This window comes from Neoarius graeffei, chromosome 3, assembly GCF_027579695.1.
Source record: "Neoarius graeffei isolate fNeoGra1 chromosome 3, fNeoGra1.pri, whole genome shotgun sequence".
Classification (NCBI taxonomy): Eukaryota; Metazoa; Chordata; class Actinopteri; order Siluriformes; family Ariidae; genus Neoarius; species Neoarius graeffei.
In genome coordinates this window covers 81,609,763-81,634,573 of record NC_083571.1, presented here as the reverse complement: position 1 = coordinate 81,634,573, position 24,811 = coordinate 81,609,763, and the positions used below count along the sequence as shown (strand labels likewise).

Genomic DNA, 24,811 nt, shown 5'->3' with positions numbered 1-24,811 from the left:
GCACAAAATATAGTTTCTCACTCAGAAAAAAAAAAGTTTTGCTATATTGGCAGATAATTTTCTTCATTTTCAGCATTTACAGAATGTTTCTTTTTAGAAATTTAAAAAAAAATCTAGAAATAGGTATAATTGTAATCTTGTAAGAGGAAATTACACACATGTAATATTTCACATTCAAGATATTTTCACTTGTCACTTTTTGCAGTGCATAATGTGCCACTGGTAGAACATGCACAGATGTGCTGAATCCAGCTGTACTACTATATTATCAGAATGACTGAAACAGGCTAAAAGTATTAAAATATACTGAAAATGTCAATTTATTTCAAATTTTAAAGCTGCAGCATTGAGTAATGAATGTGTTAGCGGCAGAGGCACACATACAAGAGCACACATCACAAAGAAAAAGTATGAAAAGTGTGTCAACCTTCAATTAAAAAAAAAAAAAAAAGGAGCAGAGCATCTCTGACATTTAGCTTGTTTTTTTCCACTGTTCCATAAAGAAGGAAAAAAAGCACCACCACGTCAACAGATTTGATTTACCCATTGAGAACACTTGTTTTTAGCTTGTCATCACTTCACTGCTATGCTTCATCACTTGCCCTGAATACAGTCACTCCACAAGGCATGAGCTACTTTGGTTAAAACAATCACCATTCTTGATTTTAAAGTGATATGGAGAACCATATCAGAGGCTTTTTTTTTATTTTAAGGCTATATGGTTTCATTTATTTGTGCTTTGACAGAATATAGGCAATTTAATTTAAAGTATACTGGAGGGAATGGCTATGTAAATACACAAGTATTAACATCAATTTCTTAAATAAATGTAAACATATACATCTTCTGAGGTCTGTACACTGATCCTCTTCACTTAAAAAGAAAAACGAAGGTTACTGAAGCATTGTTCTGATATTTTTTGGAGTGGACTCGTCATTCAGATGCTTTGTCGTGAATCTGTGGGGGGAAAAGAAAAGAGGAGGATGGAACAAATGAGAAACTATTGTGAACTTCTTTCTAACGTGAGGACTCTGAGGTTGCTGAATAAGGTTAGACGAGTGCACTAATCATTAACGGGAATGAACTGTGGATTGCTAAGTGCTTAATATAGAACAAGAACTTACTTCAGGGCATTAAGGAGCCCGTCAACATTATCAGCTGGTTGGTCTTTCAATACCTTTATGCATCCCTTCATCTATACAAAAAACACACATGCACCAAATGAGAGTGAAATATCGAGAATCAAAAAGAGTAAGACAGAGAGCATAACATATAGTGGGTCTCACATCTATTTTTGAGGATTTGGTGAAGGCACCGTTGGGATGCACGTGGTCATAGAGAATGATGACGCCCACCATCACCCTCATGCAGAAGAGCAGCGTGTCTTCACTGTTGAACCGGCTTGTGTACTCTCTATCAAACACAAAAATATCACATTTATTTATAGTCACTTCATTTTCACGAATGCTTACAGACGTCATTTTAAAATGGTTCATTTACAACTTTAAGAAAATATGAACAAGAGAATAGACGGAGCCTAAACTACACACTTTCATTGCATTAAAAATAAATAAATAAATAAACAAACCACACCCAAATCGGGGCTCATTTCTCATCAGCCGTGGATATGAAGTGCTCTGTGCATTAACTATTAAATTCAATCCTGTGCACTGAATGATCAAGTTATTCTTGTGTGTATATTTACGATGCATTTTCACCAAGTGGGAACTTGGATTTTTTCCAACTCAGAACCTCCTACATTAGAGTTTAGAGCACTCATACCTTCTGAAGTATGAATACGCAAAAACTCCATCTCGGTCTCCAAAAAAACTGGAATTAAAAGAGATGTTTGGTTAGCTGCAATTTATTTTTCAAAACGGATGTGATAATTTGCTATTAAGAGCGCCAAGAATTATGAGAAAGAGCAGTTTGATTAAGGAGACTGCTTCGGAACCTTAAAATCACATTGTTATTTCTTGTTCTTACTTTACACTATGAGAGCAGTTTCGAAAACTTGGACTTTCCAAGTAAGAATTACGAGTTAAAGAGCCGGTCAAACGAATCCTTCCTCTTGGGAAGTTGGGAACAGAGATATCACTTGGTCATGAGCACAGTGTTTGAACTATTCCTGACCATGTGCATACAGACCCCCCCAGTGGTAGAAAAAGTGCAATTGCAGGTACACATAACGACCTTTGCTGATAAAGGACCACTGAAAGTTGATTTTGTTCAATTTTAGTTGATCTCTGCCAGCAACACACCCTACTTCGACAGGTCAACAAAAACACACAAAAATGTAATAGCATCCATTTTCTAGTTTTTTTTTTTTTAATTTTTTTAAGCCACTGGCATACTTTAATCTCCGTTTCCCTAGCCCTCGGCTTCTCGCTAGGGTTACAGTGGCGGACTAGTTCTCTGGTAACCGTGAGAGTTTGACTTCCCCATGCACATCTGTATTGCAGCGTGCCTTGTCAGACAGCAGTAGGTACCATTTTATATGATGGTCGGGTCATACCAAAAAGACCACAAGTAGAACTCATGACTTCCCGATTGAAAGGCAGACCACTAGGCCAGCTCGCAGTACTTTGTTTATTTGTAGCATGTTTAAATTTTTGCTGCCACTTATCACATTGTAATATTTTTCCATACAATATTTAAATAATATTGGCTGGCTTTTTTTCATGGTATATCAGATATATTCCATTCAGCTAGCATGATATTGAACGAGTCGAAGACTCGTTCAATATCATGCTAGCTGAATGGAATATTATATATATGATATACCATGAAAAAAGCCATCATTATCATTATTATTATTATACAGAGACACACTCTTCCAGTTTTTCGATGTCCATTGGTCTGTTTTTCTCTTGCAAATATGCATGAAGGATATCTAAAGAAGTTTTGGTAGCCTTTTGGGTGTTCAGCACATCTTTTTCTTTCATAGCATTTTATGGAAACACAGTCTAGTGTTTAGTTCGAAATTAAAAGGAAACTGCATGCAACATTATAGTCCAAGCAGGTTGGAATTTTGAATGGGAGGTCATGTGATGCTACAAAATTGTGCATTTCCAGAAGATTTAGCTCTGCACTCAGCACTCGACTTTTACGGACTGTCCCCTGAAGATGGCGTCTGGAGAACTACTACTTTCGGGAAGGTACATGTTTTGCATTCAGTCTTCTAGACGATCTGTCCGTACACTTACAGAACCAGGGACACTTCGGTTTGTGTGTAGGAACCCTGTACTCACTTCCACTGAACTGTAATGTTGTTTGGACCTTGGCAATGGTTTTAAAAACAGCGTTTTGTATCGGCGAAACGACATGCCCCTCGCACTGCCGTGTAGGCGCTTTCGGTTTAAGGTCACAAAAAACCAACTTTCTCAAAACACAACCGATTGACGTGATTGTGCTACCAACTCAACGTATGCACTCCCAATCATGTGAAAATAGCCCTAAAAAGCATTTCACTCCAGAGTATTCCTTTCATACATAGGACAGAAGATTACATTTACTCAGCTTGTAGTGTTCTATTCAGATAACATTATCACCCGCTGGCCGAAAGGCCCGAAGGGGGATTATGTCATGGCGATTTCCGTCCCGGGAAGGGTACTCATCTTCTGAAATCAACTCCTCACACAGTTTTTGGAGGAATTTTACGAAACTTGGAAGGATTCTTTGTTATATGTTGGTAGTATGCATGTTGCAATTTTGTTAAATTCTCATCTCGTTATCTGTAGCCGCTTTATCCTGTTCTACAGGGTCGCAGGCAAGCTGGAGCCTATCCCAGCTGACTATGGGCGAGAGGCGGGGTACACCCTGGACAAGTCGCCAGGTCATCACAGGGCTGACACATAGACACAGACAACCATTCACACTCACATTCACACCTACGCTCAATTTAGAGTCACCAGTTAACCTAACCTGCATGTCTTTGGACTGTGGGGGAAACCGGAGCACCCGGAGGAAACCCACGCGGACACAGGGAGAACATGCAAACTCCACACAGAAAGGCCCTTGCCGGCCACAGGGCTCGAACCTGGACCTTCTTGCTGTGAGGCGACAGCGCTAACCACTACACCACCGTGCCGCCCTAATTTTGTTAAATTGAGTCACACTTTACCAGAGTTACAGCCCTTGATTAACAAGCTCGTACTTTGAGAATTTCATAAAGGTGTGCTCGCCTTCTGACATCAACTCCTCTCACAATTTTTGGACGAATTTCTCAAAGCTTGGCAAAAGGCCTCGTTATATGACGGTAATATGCATATTGCGATTTCATTTCGTTTGTGAAAATTTTACCAGAGTTTTGACCCTTGATTAAATAACTTGTACTTTGACAATTTCATGAGGGTTCTTCTGAAATCAACTGCTCTCACAATGTGTGGAGGAATTTCACCAAACTTGGCAAAAGGCTGTGTTATATGACCGTTATATACACGTATTGAAATTTCGTTTAATTTGGGCAAATTTTTACCAGAGTTATGCCCTTGATTATTAACAAACTTGTACTTTGGCAATTTCATCAAGGTGTGCTTGCTTTCTGAAATCAACTTCCCTCAGAGTTATTATCATCCTCCGCTGGCCGAAAGGCCCGAAGGGGGATTATGTCGTGGCGATTTCTGTCCATCCCAGGAAGGGTACTCACCTTCTGAAATCAACTCCTCTCACAATTTCTGGAGGAATTTCACGCAACTTGACAGGATTCTGTGTTATATGTCGGTAATGCGCATACTGCAATTTCGTTCAATTCAGTTGCATTTTACCAGAGTTATGGAACAGTTGCCAGCGGGGGATATTGTGCTCTCGGAGCATGCTTGCTTGTAATGATAAAATTATTTATTTATGCTTTCATTTAATAAAGGACGAAATAAACCTCAAACTCTGTTGCAGTAAACTGCAAACACATGCACCGAGTTAAAACCTTGGTTTAGAAATGATTTGGTGGCAACACAAATTGTGCTTCCTGTTCTTCAATGAAGCGACACAGCTTTGTGGTGAAATCTTATTGAAATGTGCTCATTTACATCTTTCATGTCATGATCATGTTGAAATGTGTTCTTGTTTCCCTGGCATTGGTTTGTTCATACATGTGGTGTCCTCGTGAAGACATTTTTTTCGTTGTTAATAATAATAATAATAATAGCAAGAAGGTGAAAACTAAATATTCATCCTAAGGCCACCAATCCCTTCTTAAAAGTTGGCAAAATCGTTTTCGGATGGGGGTCTTCACCCCCCTAGGACCCCCCACCAGGGCTTTGCCCTGGACCTGACCGGGCCTAGCAGCCCCTGGACCCCAGCTTTCTCACTTCTTTTTTCATTTTGGGGTTGATAGCTATGTTCAACCATGTTAACAATAAAAAGTGACCGTGTCAGTACCACCATAAAATGCTACTAAAAGTTACCAGATGCCACCAAATGGACTTTTTTTTTTTCCCTTCTTCAAAATTTTCCAGGGTAGGCCAGTTTTCCCCTCAACGAGAGTGGGGGGAACCCCCTTCTCATTACTCTCCTCCCGCGTGCCTTTGGTGTGGCGCATGGCCCTGCGGGCCCCCAAAAGTTAGGGCTTTATTTTGATCCTGAGGAGAACACTGCATTTGACATAAGGTCTTTACACTCACACAGTGTGACGCAAATAAACGGGGGGGGGGGGATTGACGTATTTAAAAGCAGCGTTAATATTCTCAATAAACGAGACACAACTTTGTTTTTGTGGAATGCTGACAGTCATGTTATGATGGAGTTAACAAGTGATGATCCTGGTGCTTATTCTCTCTCAAAAAAAAAGGGGGAAACGGAACATTTTGGGGTCAGCCTATCCTGAGAAGTAGGTGACAGTGCGGAGAGTTTCACTGAGACTGATAGTCAGCTTCACCACATCACAAAGTAGGTTACTGACCTACTGACTGTACACCCACTGTTTTTGTTGTTGAACGCCTCACCTTTTTTTTTTTTCCTTCTTAAATACCCCTGCTCCGAAGGAGGGGTGTGTACTGGTTTACCTCTGTCCATTCGTCCGTATCGCCGTCTGTCCGAAACACCCTTTTTCTCAGCAACCACAAATCATAGCCACTTGGCACCAAACTTCAGCTTGGGGTTCTATACCATGTCTACCGGTTTCAGGTCTGTCCCACATCGACTTCCTGTTTACCAACTGAATGTATTTACGAAGCATATAGGGTGGATTTACAAAATTTTCCTAACACTTTTCTCAGCAACTACAAATCACAACTGGTTGATATTTGGTACCGAGCTTCAGCTTGGGGTTCTATACCATGCATACTGTTTTCAGGACTGTCCCACATCGACGTCCTGTTTACCGACTGAATGTATTTACAAAAGCATCTAGCATGGATTTTGACGCTGTTTGAAGAAGCAAAATGACCGTTTACCAAGATGCTATTTGAAATCCCTGGGGAGAATACTGCTCTTTACTTACTTGTTTCAGGGTTCATTATTTGTTGACGTCAACATTCATAATAAGTGTCCTATTCTTTCAATCGCTTGCATTCTGATATCAGCGAGAGCAAGGGGGATGTGTCAGTGAGCTCACAGTTGAGCTCGTTCCCCCCCCAGATATTATCTTTAAAGTCGTTATCTTTATCATTTTTGTTTCCCTTGTCAACTAGCACTGGGTTTTGAGACACAAAGGGTACAGTTTGACTGTTAAATGCTTACCGAGTGTCCAGACACCCTACATGGTGCTTTTTGTATACTAATAGTATAGAGGTGTATGTATTCAAATGCAGCCAAACTGAATGAGACACTCCACCAAGCCTGCAGCAGTTGAATACGTTCCTTTCACGGACGAAATATTAGAAAACTTGAAGCTGTCGCCAAAAGAAGTCACTTTTCACACATGAACATTTACCTTTGATGTGAAAGTGTTCAGTTATGGGATAGTCGCTCAAAAAAATATATTTTCGGCCGAAAAAATTGCTACGACAAATCACACTGCGTGTAAAGTCGTTTCGAGTGGGAACCCTGACCGTGATCAGTTTTGACCGTAACTGTTAATCTGTTTCACCAAAATAATTAGGAAATGGTTTTGTTTTGCTTACTTCGTATCCATGCCTTGACCGTCTCTGCCAAATGATCACCAAATGATCCAGTTTAACAAAGACAGAAGTAAATGCAGTCGGTCTGCTTAAAGCCGTCTGATCTTGCTAGCTCAGTGCACTTTTCTCTTTCTTTTCTCAATAGAAATGTCCTTGTGGATAGGTGCACGCTGTAGTGAAATGGACGTACAGTAAACCTAGCCCATGTTTACATTAGACCGTATCAGCGGATCATCAGATTAACATTTTTAAAACGATTGGTGTGCACACAGCAACACCAATACACGATTTGCGTGCACACAGCAATACCAATACACGGATACGCTCGGCTCCGCAGGCATCCTGCGCTCCAAATCACTCCGCCCTGAACAGCGAGTGCCCTCTGGAGGGTGCGCACTCCGGCTGTGCGCAGCTCACAGAGCACGCGAGTGAAGTGCACAAGCTGTGATTCGGGACTGAGCCGCTGTGTGTGTGATCCCAGCGCACATCACTTACCACTTGCAAGTGGAAGGATGGCAAGCCTAAAGACAATCATAACTACACAATGGGCAGTATTTGCATCAGTATTTGCAGTATTTTCATACTTTTATACTCTTTAATGAAAGGTGATACAAGGCGGAAGTCCGCGCCGTTTTTCAGCAGTCGCGTCACATGACCAACGCCAGCGAATCAGGAAGGTGGATGTCACAGTGACGTTGTCCAATGAGATGCCAGCTAGAGCTCAGCACAGCGTATCCACGTATTCTGAATGTTTACACAGCACTGGAGCTGACACGATCTGGATTGAATACGTGGACGCTGGCGGATTCCCGTTTCCCGGCGTTTCCAGGCGGTTTAATGTAAACGGACAGTGCATCCGCGAAGAAAACGAGACAGATACGGTCTAATGTAAACGTAGCCCCAATCAATTCAGTTTGTAATCAGATACTGGCTGCCCAAATGTCCATGATGCATCGGCACTGTTACATCATCAGAGAAGAAAGAGCTACACGCTCTGTACAGACGACTGGAGGTGATGTTTTTTTAAAAAATGCTCAAGAGTGAAAATAAACAGACATGAATAACAGTAACTTAAAAAGGAGGGGGCGTGAATAACTGGTAACTTCTTAATTCCTCATACTGAGAGATGAGTGTGTGTGTTGTCCTGTTTACTGAGCAGATGGACGCCACACTACTCTTTCATTATTTCCTGCTTGAAATCACCTTCCCTTTAGCTCGACTCCCACTCTATTTTCCCCTCTTACTCCGTCTTCTCTTTCTCTGTCTCTCAGCCTCTACGGATCCCCTTGCTTCTCAGCTTGCCCACTCCCCCCCACCTTCACATTTGTCTGCTGTTGACCTTCACGTTTGTGTCCTTTTTATTTAGTGCTTGCCACATTCATTTTGTTTTCATTCTCTGTAACTGTGCTTTGGTAACTTTTGCTTTCTGTTTTTACCCTTTATGCATTTTTGCTTCATTTTCTGTTCATGTCATGGCGTACTTCTGCATCAGTACTGGGGTAGGACGGTTAAACAAATCATGAAATGATGCATCAAATAATCCACGATGTTCATATGTTAAAACAAAGGCTGGGATGAAGTGTTGAGAGAAAAGGTCTCGAAGAGCAAGAATTCATGTTTAGATCAAGAAGCTTCACAAAACTGAAAGGCAGCACGTGGGGTTTCACGGTTATGATGAATTTGTATAATTATAGTTTTAATGATTAAAGAGTTACTTTTAATACCCCCTGCAAAGAAAGTTTTGGGGGGGGTATATTGGAATCACCCTGTCTGTCCATGCGTCTTGTAAGCGCAACTCCTCCTTAAACAGTTTGATGGATTTTGATGAAACTTTGCACAGTTGCAGTTTACCACCTGAAGATGTGCATGAAGGAAAACAAGCATTGCCAGGCAAAACAAACCTCGCCCGGCAGCACTTTTATTTTCTACCTACATGTTGATAATGGTAATATTTCTCAGTCATCATAAAAAGTCACCTTTTAAAAGGGAAGCTGTTCACCATATACAGTGGCATGCAAAAGTTTGGGCACCCTTACCGAAAATGTCTGTCACTGTGAATAGTTAAGTGAGCAGAAGATGAACTGATCACCAAAAGGCATAAAGGTAAAGACGACATTTCAGCATTTTCTGCAAGATGTGTGTATCATTTTTGTTTTGTACAATTGGAGAGTGAAAAAAGAAAAGGAACACCATGCAAAAGTTTAGGCACCCCAATACATTTGAGTTCTCAGGTAACTTTTACCAAGGTTCCAGACCTTAATTAGCTTATTGAGCTGCAGCTTGTTCAAATTCTTCATTAGGAAAGGTCAGATGATGCAGATTTCAAAGCTGTATAAATTTTCTGACTCCTCAAACTTGTCCCTAAAATCAACAGCCATGGGCTCCTCTAAGCAACTCCCTCGCATTCTGAATAACAAAATAATTGATGCTCACAAAGCAGGAGAAGGCTACAAGAAAATAGCAAAGTGTTTTCAGGTAGCCGTTTCCTCAGATCATACTGTTAAGAAATGGCAGTTAACAGAAACAGTAGAGATCAAGGTGAGGTCTGGAAGATGAAGAAAACTTTCTGAAAGAACTGCTCGTTGGATTGCTAGAAAGGCAAATAAAAACCCCCTGTTTGACTGCAAAAGACCTTCAGAAATATTTAGCAGACCCTGGAGTGGTGGTGCACTGTTCTACTATGCAGCGACACCTGAACAAATATGACCTTCATGGGAGAGTCATCAGAAGAAAACCGTTCCTGCATCCTAGCCACAAAATTCAGCGTCTGAAGTTTGCAAACGAACATCTAAATAAGCCTGATGCATTTTGGAAACAAGTCCTGTGAACTGATGAAATCAAAATAGAACTTTTTGGCCACAATGTGCAAAGGTATGTTTGGAGAAAAAAGGGTGCCAAATTCCAGGAAAAGAACACCTCTCCAACTCTGAAGCATGGGTGTGGATCGATCATGCTTTGGGTTGTGTTGCAGCCAGTGGCACAGGGCACATTTCATTGGTCGAGGGAAGCATGGATTCGAATAAATACCAGCAAATTCTGGAAGCAAACATCACACCATCTGTAAAAAAGTTGAAGTTAAAAAGAGGATGGGCCCTACAATAAGACGATGATCCATAACACACCTCAAAATCTACAGTGGAATACCTCAAGAGGCACAAGCTGAAGGTTTTGCCCTGGCCCTCACAGTCCCCTGACCGAAACATCATTGAAAATCTGTGGATAGATCTCAAAAGAGCAGTGCATGCAAGACAGCCCAAGAAACTTGTAGAACTGGAAGCCTTTTGCAAGGATGAATGTGTGAAAATCCCCCAGGTAAGAACTGAAAGATTATTAGCTGGCTACAAAAAGTGTTTACAAGCTGTGATACTTGCCAAAGGGGGTGTTACTAGGTACTAACTATGCAGGGTGCCCAAACTTTTGCTTCTGGCCCTTTTCCTTTTTTTGTCATTATGAAAATGTAAAAGATGAAAATAAAAAATTTTTGCTTAAAATATAAAAGGAATGAGCCATCTTTAACTTTATGCCTTTTGGAGATCATTTCATCTTCAGCTTGCTTAACTGTTCACAGTAACAGCAATTTTGACCAGGGGTGCCCGAACTTTTGCATACCACTGTATGGCAATTTGGGGACATTTATGTAAATATGAATGGCTATAAGCAGAGCAACTTAGGATGCAAGATTTATACATTTTAAAAAAGTACAGATTTATTTAAAGGGCTGATGACACGAACATGACTCTATGCAATTTCTTAAATAAACTATACAACATGTTAGATTTCTGTTATAATTACGTGAAAAGAAGCTGTTACGCGAATATCCAACTTTTAATTGCACAGCGCAAGAAAACTGGGTCCGTGGCTTGCGGCCATGTTGTGACGTCAGCGGAAGAACACGCTGCGGTTCACTGGCTGTTCTACTCTGGTTCTACTCAATGGAAATGGCGCATGAAAACGCCGGTGAACTCTCTAGTGCTAGCTCTTCCTCTTCTGGGAGTCTAGAATTGTATTGACCTCTTCCGAATAGAATCTATGATAGCCTACCCTCTTTACCCTTTGCCTCTCGTTGCTAGGCGGCAGTTACATGAAAGCTGCAAGCTTTCACAAGCAAATACACGACTGATATCACGCCGACTTTATGATTACATTTATGATTATCATGTAGAATCTATAGCTCTACGTACCTTTATCTTATGTCGTTTCACAACACATGTTCTGACAGGAGGACTGTCTTTGGATCCGGCATAGCTACTAGTAGACCCCCTCCGGAATACTGGCAGTGTTGCCAGATTGGGAGGAATCCCGCCCAGTTGGGCAGTTTCAAGTGTATTTTGGTGGGTTTTGAACATATTTTGGGCTGGAAAACTTCAGCAGTATCTGGCAACAGATACTGCTGACATTTTCCAGCCCAAAATATGTTCAAAACCCACCAAAATACACTTGAAACCGCTCAACTGGGCGGGAAACCTCCCAATCTGGCAACACTGTGTAGGCACTGCTGATGGTAGTAACACACGTTTGTGCTGAACTGCACACCCAAGAGATTCTTTTAAGCTGGGAAGGGTGTCAAAACAATCCAAATCGAAGTGTTCAGAGCACAGGACGGATGTTGGTGAGGGCTCCCACTTGTCACGAGTGCGCCTGACTTGCTTCACCCACTTTGCATGCAGCTTGGGATCTCTGGGAAACTTGAATAAACTTACCCCATCCTTGTGGGTTTTGGAGCAAAAGCCGGCAACACAACGCGAAGGCATAATAACTTTTATTTATATATATATATATATATATATATATATATATATATATATATATATATATATAAATAAAATAATAATGTCTAATAAAAATACTAACAATGATAAACTGAACACCTGTCGCATCAACAATAAACTGGTAAGTTAGGAGGAAGGTTCTTTCACTGACGTCATATAGCTCCTCCTCCTCTTTCGTCTCCTGGGTGCTGCAGCCCCGTCAAATTTGCCCAAATAGCCGCGTTTATCATAACTTGTAAAATAGGCGCCTTTGTGAATTAATATATGGATCATCGGGAATTACTTTTTATGTTATAAAACATCGCCAAAGATGTCAAAAACGTGTCATCAGCACTTTAAAATACACCTGTACAGATGTGTGTCTCTCTGTATGTAATAAATGCCCAAAGGTCAAGTGCACACTGCTTTCTACACACACAATTAGAGGTTTTACACATGCTGGCCAAATTACTTACGGAGTCTCCAGCATGACCTTGCACACACTGGCCATGGTGCTCAGGCAGTCTGTGGTGTTCTCCAGGGGCAGCGTCTTATTCTACAAGGAGAGATGAAATGCAGCTTTGGAACACACCCGATTCAACTCATCACACCAACTAATTAGCAAAGCCTTCATTGGATGAATTTGGGTGTGAATTTTGGAGAAAAACAAACAAATCTATAGCGTGGTGGCCCTTCAGAACCGGAATCCTTTTACCATTACATGATCACACTTACTTATAGACCAAAACATCTAGAAATATTTAGAATGGCAGCAGAAAGGAGCGTGTTACCTCGGTCACGAAGTTTGTAGTTGCTGTACTGAGGGTTTTCAGCATCGGAGTGGCCTCAGCATAAAAGAGTGACATTCTGTTCGCCATTTCATTGTTGACTTCATTTTCAATGTCCAGCTATGGACAAAAGGAACAAAGCACAGCTCTCATATACACAGAAGTCCAGAAAGGCTATACGGTGCTTGCTCATTTTCTGTATTCTTCCCTCAGGATCATAACTTTTTTCCCCACGAATTTTCCTTGTGACCAGTAGTACACTTCAGCGGGAACTGCATCCTTTTTCAATTTTTTTTTTTTTAAGGTCAAAAATGTTTTCTGAGCAGCAAACCATTTAGACAGCAGCATCTCTCAAACATCATGCGGTAACTATGGAGACACCCCGGTCCCTAAAGCTGGCTGGCAATGAAACGGATCACTTTAGTGTTCATGATGGTATAATTTCAAATCTCTCCATCACCAATATGGAAATTGTCCATCACTGACAGACATACAGCTATTTCTTCTTGTATCAGTCCCTGATTAAATGATTAAAGCTGTACTGCCTTTCAGATTTTTCAAGTGTAGGTCATAACCGCCATAACCGCCCTGAACTCGGATATGCTCTGACTTTATAGTCCATTTTATTTTACTATTTTACTAATTTATAAAATGTGCAGTACTTTATAAGGTGACTCTCTATGCAATACCTTTAAAATGTGCAATACCACACTCCAAAATGTGAAACGCAACACATACACCTCAGGACTGTGCACCTTACACACAGCACATGCACCTCAAGCCTGTGCACCTTACCTTGCAATAATTCATAATGTGTAATATTTTATCTTATAATGTGAATCTCTCGTGCAATAATTTACAATGTGACTGTCACTGTGCAATACTTTATATGTGCAATACCTCACTCCATAATGTGTAACACGTACACCTCAGACTGTGCACCTTACCTCCCCTTTTTTTTCTTCTCTCTTTCCCCCCCCCCCCCCACTCTATACGCTGTTTGCACTGCTATTGGAGATGCTTTAAATCTCAGGGTGTTTTCACACTTGGTCCCTTTCAGCCATCTAACTGAACTCAGATCGATGACTCAGCATTTTTTGCGCATATGTGAACACTCCAACCGTACCCAGACCCCTTTAAAGCAAACCGAACTGAGACCACCTCAGGAGGTGGTCTCAGTACGGTTCGCTAAAAATCAACGGTACAGTTCGCCTAATCTGCGCATTGTGAACAAAAAGCGCACCGGGTTCACTTCGCCTTTTTCACTGTAGTTTAACCTTCTTCGTTTGCCGTAGTTGGTCACGTGACTGTAGCAGGGAAACTCAACTTCCTTTTGGAACTTACCACAGCCGCTGGAATACATTTATTTTCCTTAAAGGGGTACCAAATATAATATATACAGTTGCTGATGTGACAAAGTAACGTATTCTTAAGTATTCTATCAAATTTATATACTAGAAAACAACGAAATATCTTGGTAATTGTAAATATAATAGTCGGTACGCTAAACGGCACAAGAGTCGCCATTTTTAAAAGACCGTGACGTCAGCGCTACCCACTGCACTAGGAGAGAAGCGTGTAATCATGGCGTCGGGCGCATCAAGTGAAAGCGACAGCTCTGTCGAATCATACGAAGAGATCCCGCAAGACACACTGCAAGCAGGCTATGGCTTAGAAGGGTACCAGTTTGAACCAGTTTGTGTAGCCGATCACTTACAATTCATCCTACTTTCCGATTCACACGTGCTATTCCCAACCTCAATGAGCCAACACAACTGGGCACATACATACGTCATGAGTGTTACGCAGAGAAAATGAACGTGCATTCTGATTGGATAAAATTAATATCATGGCGGGCTGTTCAACCTGCGGAAATAGTTTGCTCGAGCTACTTTCAAAACACTATAACTTTCCAACCTTAGAAAAAAAACTTTTGTAAGTCTTGAATAAGGTTCCTTAATGTGTGTTTTATTGTTATATTTACTCTATATATTGCCCTCTGTTCCCCTTTAATCCGCACTATTTTGATCAAAGAATACAGCAGGGCAAGCATGGCAGCAGACATTTTGATTCAAGAGAAAATTACCCAGAATTCCGTGCACTGGGGGTCTGAGGGCTCTAGAGGACCTGGTGTGAACAGAAAGAGGACTGAGGCCCCATCAAAGCTTAACTGGACCAGAAAGAGAACCCAGTCCTCTTTGTAATAAATTCACAGTGTGAACACAAAAAGAACTGAGTTCTTTTTCTGTTGGTCCACTTTTTGGTCCACTTAAAGAGGACTGAGTCTGGTTCCTTTAAAGGGGACCAGGTGTGAAAACACCCTTATTGTACATGTGTATAGTGACAATAAAGGCATTCTATAAAAATAATTTTCCCTGACACCCAATTATTTTTGTTTAGTGGACCGAAAGCTACCGAATTCGAATCACAGACTTCCACTTTTATTAGTTTATTTTTTTAATAGAACAATTAATTAATTTAGGACCACGTGGCCCTAAATTCTCCACTATTTTCTCTTGCTTCACCATGAGCCAATTCAAGATACTACGTCATGCATCATGTGGTGGGCTTTTCCTGTTCACTCAAGGCATTGTGGGATACAAATCTGAAACAGGAGAGAAAAACGGAGGACGCGAGTATGCGAACGAAACGTGAAAAACCAACTACAGTAACAGAAAGCGAGAAGACGACGTCATGATGAAGGAAAGGAAATGCAGGACCAAACTAAATATCGGCGGTCAGCGAGCACCTCTGTGTGATCAGCTGTTCGTTTAGCAACAGAATGATGGAACTGTCAGTGCACGGTCAAGGTAAACAGTAATGGAACACTGGATGCCAGGTGCCGTAAAACCCAAAAGAAGAAGAAAAACCTGCACGTGCGCACACCAGACTTCCTCTGTCTGCTTGACTGCATGAAGCAAGCGACTTGCTCGGGAATCCCTTCAAATTAAATAACTTCCCAGTCACAGAATGGCCTGGGGTTTGGTTTCTTTTTTTTGAGATATTACAGAAAAACATATACCACAATGACCAAATTTCACTGTGGAACTAAATTTCACAGATTTTACAAAATCGAAAGGCTGTCTAAAGGCCTCTGCATGCTCTTGCGACAAGGCTTTCGCAGATAGCTTTTCGCAGACAGTTGTAATTTATCGTTGAGCGGGGAGTAATAGGCGTGCGCGATATTATTCATCGCTACAACGCAAGGGGGCGCGAAGTCGTGAAATCGCTAGGAGTAGTTGGTGGGTGTGGTTAGTGGAGTGTTTATCCTCTGGTTACTTATAATGACTAGAACTGGAGTCGTATAGATGTACGTACTTCCTCAATCAACCGCTCTTCGTGCTGCTCCATCTTCACTCGTGTTTTTAAAAAATGGCGGTCGTGAAAACAAAACAAACCGGGAAAGTAGGGAAGCGGAAGTGCGTGTACAGCGGATGTAGAGTGGACCAATCAGAGCCCTCTTGTCTGCGAGGCTTCTGCGGTGGTCACAATTATTGGGAGGTGCGCGCAGAGCGTCTGCGAAGGTTGGGGGGGCTACGCAGACGCCATCTGCGACACCATCTGCGAGGACTGCGTTGTCAGCATAAATTGGCCTTAACTTTAAAGCAAAAAAGGATGTGCTCAGTCATGACGTACATCTTGAGGAAAATACATTGTGATCGGGAAAACAACTATTAAAATCACAAGAAAAAGATCAAAGTAACGGTACAGAAAAATATTAACATGCGGCCTTTTTTCAACTTCTGTACTTGTAACCATTTTAGAAGGAGTAGTGAGTTTAACCATCTTCTTACGTTCATGTTATTTATTCTGTTTCGACTGATCGTTCGTCTGTAGTAGCTGAAGTCATTCTGGATGGCAGGAATTCGCATCTGAAGAAACAAAATACTTGATTAGAAAAAAAACAACAACAACACCACCACACCCAAACACAGATGCAAACCTTCCTGCTAGATTTTAAATACCAGCAGGTTCACTGGAGTTTTAGGAAGAAACAATGGAACCTTCAGCTCATCGAAGCGGAGTGTGAAATGCAGGATCTCGGCGAACTGCTTGGCGAGGGCCTGCTCCTTCTCCAGATGCTGAGTTGGAGTGTAAGGTGGGCAGGTCAGAGACTCCAACAGGCTCTGCAGGGCTTTCTCTGCACCACAGGAAGGAGAAAATCCATGAAACGTGCTTCATTTTAAAACTCAAAAGGATGTGGGATGAATAGGGGAGTGCGTTACCCAGCTTCAGCGAGAAGCCGTAAAACTTCTTGAGTCGGATGACGAGTGGACACACGGAGTTCCACGCCTTTTCTTGAAGCAAAAAATCATTGGGATTCTGTATAGCCTGGGGGGGGGGAAGAGAGAAAAAAACAACACACCCAAGGGTTAACTTTCAGAATGTTGCTGTTTGTTACGAGTGCACGTGTGCGACCTACGTCTCGTATCTCCTGTCCTGCTCCTTTGTAAGCCTGCAGGCCTGACAGGATGCTCTCGGATTCCTGGAGTACAGCATTCACCTGGTTCCACACGTCACGCTCGCACTCTGTGGGCTGTGCATCTGATACACAAACAAATCCTTACTCACATACAGAACAAAAACTAGCAGCACTTAACAAATACGATTTTCTATAGCCTCCATAGTGAAGGTAATGCTCTTCCTATACGCTATGCACACAATGCTGAGCAAATACAACTAAAGTAGGACATATTCAAAACCCCGTAACTTTGGAAACTCTCTGTGGTTAAACACAATCTCCATTGACATGTGGGGACATTTAAAGAACACTGTGAAAACAGGAACATATCTACCATGTGTGTGCAGGACATGGGTTAGTGTTAGTACAGACAAAAAGTTAGATTATTTTCAGAAAAGATGTAATAGCATGCAAATGAAGGCGAAAAAGATGAAGCAGCATCTAAACGATACTGTAGGAGTGATCAAGGTTGCCATGCATCACAAAATTTGCATTACAAATCAACACTTACTGGCAGTGTGACGATAAGTGGCTATAGACCCTTCCCACGTGACGTCACGACAAACGCGGCCGCCATTTTGGACATGAACTACCAGTAGTCTACCACAGCCAACAATGAGGAACGACGGCGAAACATCGAAAGGAATATAGCCATCAAAGAAAGTTTTTACTTTCAGCAAGACTTCCATCATGCCATTATATTGTTGTGCACCCGGATGGAGTAACCATCAACACACAAGGCAAGATTTATCATTTTATCGGATCCCGACAGATGCTGACCGACGGAGAAGATGGATGGTCTCTAAAATATTGGCAAAATGATGTTTATTGACATAGCAATCGTGTGTAACAGGAAGCATTTGCATATCCGAAGTGTTGTGTTTACATCAAAGATAAAATAAACCGATATGACAACGATTGCTGTTGCCAGGTTGGGGACACAAACTAGTAGAAAGGAAGTGTGCCAACAGTGCCAACACACTTCCTTTGTGGTCGATTCTGCTTTAAGGTAAGATGCATTTAATTATTCGTCTGCTGTGGGTTTGGAATCGGTAGCCTGACCGATTCGTTCATGTTTATGGTGCCATTTGTTTGTTGATGCGTGTTGAAATGGAAGCTTGGTTGTTGACATGATTTCCAGTGATGCTTTGGCGCTGCTGTGGATCAGATGTGTTGAGTAGCCTGACTGTTTTTTTTCCTTGCGTGTGGTATCATTGTTGACGCGAGGTTGTTTTTTGAACATGCCAATGCGGACACGATTTCCCCTGATGAGTTATGACTTCAGACGCGATGCGTGTGTGGAGGTGTGGAGTCCGCGTGATATGTACGCAAGATAGGCTTCTCATATGTTTGGAGATCCCCGTTCCGAGACAAGCACAAGCACCCCCCCAAGGGAAAAAAAAAAGGGACCCCCCGAAAATATCGGCATAGTTCGAACACTGGGTTGGAGAAAGTAATGGCAAATAGTGAGTGCACAAACCATAGAAGGTAAACTGTACACAGCGCCAGGGCAGTGTGATGGTATGTCTACTTTTAGATTGTGTTAGCTTATCAATGAACACGCTCGTCACTCGACGAGTTTCACGTCTTTACGACGGATACTTAAATGTGTGTTAGGTATTATTGTTGCAGTCTAAGCAGTCATTGTAGCAGCTAGATGAGCGAGAACCGAAAGGGTCTGTGCCATAAACTTATTTCTTCATGTCCAAAATGGCGGTCGCGTTTACGAAGGTCACGTGAGTGAAAAGGGTCTATAATGTGTATGAACACACACACACACACACACGTTCATCTGTCAACAAGAGAAGATGTGCTGAACGAAAAAAGGTGCAAGGCCTTGTCTTGGGTAATGGACTAAGGACATTTACATGTGCAAAACACCACACACCCACTATGAAACCATCTGATTTGCACGTGCAAACGTTCTGTCCAAGAATAATGTGGCATGCAGTAGGATTTACGCAAATCATCATGCTCTACAATTATGAAAGGTGCACTGGTGAATGTCTGGCTGGATTGATCAGATATACAAACAACGAGACATGCAGACGTTTAGTAGACAGCAGGAAGGACAGACTGGGCCAGGCAAAAGCTCTGCTCACTTTCAAAGTCAAGGAAAAAGTTTGGCCCCTGATCAAGCTCTGTGCAAGTGAGCACTTTTAAAAGATTCCCCATTTGGATTCTGGAAGAAGAAAACAGAAGAAAGAAAAAAAAAAAAAAAGAGAGGTGTTGCATGTAACAGACAGGAATGGTTCACTCTTGCTGCCACAGGTCTGAAAACACTCTTTCTCCTCTTCAAAATGAAGCTCAGTCACATTGAGGTGACAAACAGCATTAAGAGCAAATAGTTATTTTCACGAACTCTGACCTCTCTGCTTTTCTTAAATTAATGCAGAGACATCACTGTGGTCTAGGAGTGTGTTCAGACACGGCGGCTCAATTTCTCCTGCGGAGGAAAGATCAATCGTTACACAGTTCGCCCTCTGAAGCTGCAAGGCCTCGTAAACTTACTTTCAAAGTCCAGGAAAAAATGTGGATAGTTCTCTATTTCTCTTGTAAGGACTTTTAGAAGATTACCCATTCCAGCAAACCTAATTGAGATATAAAAATGATAAAGAACTGGGTGAAAAAAAGGCGTAAAAGCGCATTAGATATTTATAACACATGCAATACTGTTGCTGATCTTGTTCAGTGGAAGTCATACATTAATAACTTGCTGTAACACTAATGCTGCATCAAAATATTAACTTTACTCTCAGACACAACTGTAGCACACAACATTGGAGGAAAAAAAAAAAATCATACTACATCTTGCAACTTGGAATTCCTGAACTACAACTAGGAAAAAAGCCCAAAGAAAAACACCCCGAGTCAGAATTCCTATGTGGGAACTCGGGACGGTCTCCTCAACCCCAAGTTCAGCGAGTGACATCAAAACAACATGGCTGCTCACGGCATCACCAGTAAAAGCAACACTTCTTGCCTTTAAATAAGTTAAACTGTATATACAAACATTTAGTTTAGATCAACTGACAGAGTGCCTTAGAGTTAAATCTACAGATCACTGTTTCGAGGAGGATAACGTACATCACTCAGCACAGTTAGCTGGCTAGCTTGTCGCTAACAAAAACATGGAGGCTTCCACTTTGTAGCTTGAAAGCACAGAATGAAAAGGACACGACTCCAAGCCCTCATTTCTCACTTCCAAGGAACATAGAATGCAGCACATCAATAATATGTAATACATTGTGGATGAAATGCCAACTGGTATTGAGCACTTTTGGAAAAATTGTTAAATTTGCCTAAAAATAGAACCATAGAATGATGGCGAATTGTGAAATTCTCCTTTTACTATTTCATTCAAAATTATGCACACAACTTCATGTTAACAAATGATCACCTGGGGGTGTTGCGGCTCAGGTGGATAAGGCGCCATACCATAAATCCGGGGACCCGGGTTCGATTCCGACCCGAGGTCATTTCCCGATCTCTCTCCCGCTCATTTCCTGTCTCTACACTGTCCTATCTAATAAAGGTGGAAAAAGCCCCAAAAAATAATCTAACAAATGATCACTTAACTTTGGGTTTTCTTTATTTAATTTAAAAAAAAACAAACAAACAAAAAAAACCACACACCTCATAAGGTGGTCACGAATATTTCTCAACTGAAAGTCCTCACTCTGACCCCTCTTCAGTCTGTCCCTGATCTCATGCTAGACAGATTGAAGGGCCACCTGGAACTGGGAAGGGCCGGTAGATTTCCAACTCAACTATCCCTTCTAGCCAGCGACAAAAACTGACTTATTTCTACTCCTGAGAGTTACCACACAGATAGAAAAGCTTCAAGTCAATGCAGTACAAATACTTGTGAAATAAAACCACCAACTGGAACAATACAGCCAGTGAAAAGTAAGACAAAGGAGTTTTCAAAATTATTAAATGGAGTAACATACATGAGATGTTATATCTACAATGAATACGAACATTTCCCCAAAAGTGTTTCAATGAAATAAAAATCATTTTGGAGGAACTTGTGCAGTCAGAATATTTTTAAAATAAATAAATAAATATAAGGGGGGGGGGGGGGGGGGGGGGGGGGGGGGGGGTTCAGCTCCAAAGCTATATTCAAGATCTATGGCAGCTTTTTTTTTTTTTTTTTAAATGCAGGACCAAATAACTCCTAATTAAATACAAATATAACTGGCCATGTAGTGTAACTCATTAAAATGTGGTTGCAGTAAAGTAACGAGTGCTCTGAACACGATATCCCCTGCTGGCAACTAGGCCATAACTCTGGTAAAATGTGACTGAATTGAACAAAATTACAATATGTGCATTACCGACATATAACAAAGAATCCTGTCAAGTTTCGTGAAATTCCTCTAAAAATTGTGAGTTGATTTCAGAAGGCGAGTACCACATAATCCCCCTTTGGGCCTTTCAGCCAGCGGGGGATAAAAATTGTGAGGGAAGTTGATTTCAGAAAGCAAGCACACCTTGATGAAATTGCCAAAGTACAAGTTTGTTACTAATCAAGGGCATAACTCTGGTAAAATTTGCCCAAATTAAACAAAATTTCAATATGCGTATAACTGTCATATAACAAAGCCTTTTGCCAAGTTTGGTGAAATTCCTCCACAAACTGAGAGGAGTTGATTTCAGAAGAACGTACGCCCTCATGAGATTGTCAAAGTTATTTAATCAAGGGTCAAAACTCTGGTAAAATTTTCACAAACGAAATTAAATCGCAATATGCGTATTACCGTCATATTGTTATTGTTGGCCTTTGGCCAAGCTTTGAGAAATTCGTCCTAAAATTGTGAGAGGAGTTGATGTCAGAAGGCGAGCACACCTTCATGAAAATGTGAAAGTACAAGGTTGTTAATCAAGGGCCACAACTCTAGTAAAATGCGACCGAATTTAATGAAATCATAATATGCATTAGTGCCAACATATAAAACAATGTCTCTTGTCAAGTTTCGTGACATTCCTCCAAAAACTGAGAGAGAGGAGTTGATTTCAGAAGGTGAGCACCCTTCCCGGGACAGATGGATGGACATCGCCATGACATAATCCCCCTTTGGGCCTTTTGGCCAGCAGGGAATAAAAACTGGTGGAGATATTAATTTTTGAAATGAAATCTTTTGTTTGGGTTTAAAACAAACAAAACCCTTGTCATTTTATTACTGTAAAACATTCAGCAACAACTTCCATAAATACATTTCTTGGATGTTCAGTACAAAATTTGACCCAATCCAATGAAAAATAAGCAACTGGTGAGGCTTAAAATACACAAAGAATCGCAAAAATGATGAAATTCATCTCCAAGGGCCAAAATTCAAAAAGGAGCTGTAGAATTTAGGGGCCCATGAATATAATAGAAGCTTTTAGATGATTTCCCTCAAGAAAATCCATGGCATGAACTGGGAAGAGTTCTGAATTCTGGGTGTGGTGGCATGGAATGACCTTTATAAAATATTACAAAGCTTAATGTGACTATCACTCTAATGCAGCCCATTTAATTTAAAGCCTATGGAATGATGTGCTGTTTGACCTGTTTTCACTTTCTAAATGTTCTCACAGTAAAAACAAAAGAAAACAAGTTGACACGCTTCCATAACGGGTATTTATCGTGCAGTGGTGGCAGTGGCTCACCCACCGGAAGGTAACCAAGCTACAACAGCTGGAACCTTGAGCAAGGCCCTTAACTTTCTAAAGACAGACAGACAGATATAACCTATAGCAGTGGTTTTAAGACTTTTTTTTATTTTATTTATTTTTTTAATAAATCGGGGGTTCCCAAATTCCTCAATAGTAAAGCCATCACATGTCTGAATCCCCACAATGCCACATCTGTCCATGGCAGGAAACCTAGAAAGGATAATGTGGTAGTGAGGGCATTCATTTCTCCCTTGCCCATCACAGGCATTCTCAGAGCTCACATATACGTACATGCTTAAAGGTTCACTGTGCATGCAATGGTGCAAAAAATAAAATAAAAAAGTAGTGGCGTCAGCCCTCAATCTCTTGAGGCCGGTTCTGGAGAGTTGGCAATAACTAAATTAAGAATAGAAATTAAGAAAAAGTACACATCATAAAAAGTGCAGAAGTCTTGTTTGCGCGCGCACGCGTTGAAATTCTAAACTCAGCATGCAGATTTTAAACATGTATAAATTTACTTAAGTTCATGGATCGAATAAAATCTTCTGTTCAGTGGCTTTAAAACAGTATATATTGCATGTTTATATCTCCAAAATAAAGGCGTCTTCAGTTCCAAAGAAAAGCTTCCTGTGATTTAAAGCACCTCATTAACAGTAAGAGGTGTTGAGATGTAGAACCAGTTTTGACTTGAAACAGCTGCAGTCAGAGTTACATGTTAAAGGCATCTGCAAGTTCACATGACTGAGTGGAACAAATAGCAGTAACGAAATATAAAATTTCAGTGTATAAAACCCTGAGCGACCAGCAGGGGGCACAAAATGGTTCAAATTACACTGTGGACATCTGAACATCACACCCATGTGTCCTTATTTAACATCCCATTCCAGATTTATTCTCCTCTTTACTGTAATTACAGCTGCTCTTCTTGGAAAGCTTTCTTTTAGAAATTTTGCAGTGTGGCTGTAGGGATCTCATCATTCATCAACAAGCGCATTCGTGAGATCAGGTGCTGATGAGGAGGGCTGGGGTGCAGTCGGTGTTCCAGTTCATCCCAAAGGTGTTCAGTAGGGTTGAGGTCAGGGCTCTGTACAGGGCCTTCAAGTTCCTCCACTCCACTTCCAACCTTAATAAACCAGGTCTTCATGGAGCTCACTTGGTGCATAGGGGCATCATCAGGGTGGCACACCTGCCTTTAACCTAGGTCACAACCGGACGTACGATTTTTTGGCGTTTCCCAAATCGCTGCTTTTTTTTTTGTTCGTGGAGAAAGACGCACATTGGCTGCAAGTTTGTCTTGCAACCTGAAAAAAATGTAAGCGCCCGTAGAGTTTGCTTGACATGACAAAGAACCTCTGCAGCCGGTCTGTGGCCAGTCTACGGCTCGAAAATCAGCACGTCACACGCGCACCCTCCATGCGTTTGCGTTTTTTGCACGTAGACCGGCCGTAGGAGCACGTACGGCCGGTTGTGACCGAGGCATTTGATGGTCAGGTGTCCACATATTTTTGGCCATAGTGCGTTTCAGATTCAGCTGTGTTCATCTTCAGTCAAACAAACCTGAATCCACAACTGTACACGGTGTTTTTTTTTTTTACCCTTTACAGCATTATAGATGGTGACATTGGCACTCACTTTGATTAACAAAACATCTCACGGCAGAAACAAGCTTAGGACCAATGAGTCGATTTGTATAAGCTGTCATTTCACCTCTTGAATACAATGCAGAGGAAAGCTTAAAAACTCATTCTTTACATGTTTCAAATAGACAGCTGTTTCTCAGTGTTATGGATGTTTGAGAGAGACTAAATGGTGTAGAAAACATGTGTACACCATGAAAAGCAACACAAAGTATAGATTTGAATATATTTCTTGTTTTGGGAATACACTTAAGAAAAGGGAGGGGGGACTCCCCCACAATTAGGGGTGTGCAAAATAATCGTCATGACAATGTATCGCGATACTAACTTTCACGATATACTGCATCGATTCTTGACGCCAAATATCGATTATTGATTTTAAAAAATGAATAAATAAAATTGTATGAATGGTTGGTGAACATCAGCCAAAAACAAGTAGAATACAACTTCCAGTCCT

The 24,811-nt window shown here is 41.2% G+C and overlaps 1 protein-coding gene across 2 annotated transcripts in view; it reads right to left on the bottom strand.

Moving 5' to 3' along the window:
* Positions 1–296: 296 nt before the first annotated feature.
* The window catches only part of fam49a (family with sequence similarity 49 member A), a 92,881-nt gene continuing 68,366 nt past the window's right edge, over positions 297–24,811 (bottom strand). Inside the window, exons 3-12 of one of the 2 annotated variants that reach the window (XM_060917464.1) lie at positions 19,568–19,647; positions 17,018–17,139; positions 16,821–16,926; positions 16,599–16,735; positions 16,389–16,466; positions 12,598–12,714; positions 12,283–12,362; positions 1,287–1,413; positions 1,125–1,195; positions 297–957 (exon numbers count right to left, since the gene is read on the bottom strand). In XM_060917464.1, the coding sequence (XP_060773447.1) occupies positions 894–957; positions 1,125–1,195; positions 1,287–1,413; positions 12,283–12,362; positions 12,598–12,714; positions 16,389–16,466; positions 16,599–16,735; positions 16,821–16,926; positions 17,018–17,139; positions 19,568–19,637 (972 nt within the window). In that variant the 5' untranslated portion in view covers positions 19,638–19,647 and the 3' untranslated portion in view covers positions 297–893. Of the gene's footprint in view, positions 958–1,124; positions 1,196–1,286; positions 1,414–12,282; positions 12,363–12,597; positions 12,715–16,388; positions 16,467–16,598; positions 16,736–16,820; positions 16,927–17,017; positions 17,140–19,158; positions 19,541–19,567; positions 19,648–24,811 lie in introns of those variants that run through there. The other variant, XM_060917465.1, reaches the window with a different exon arrangement.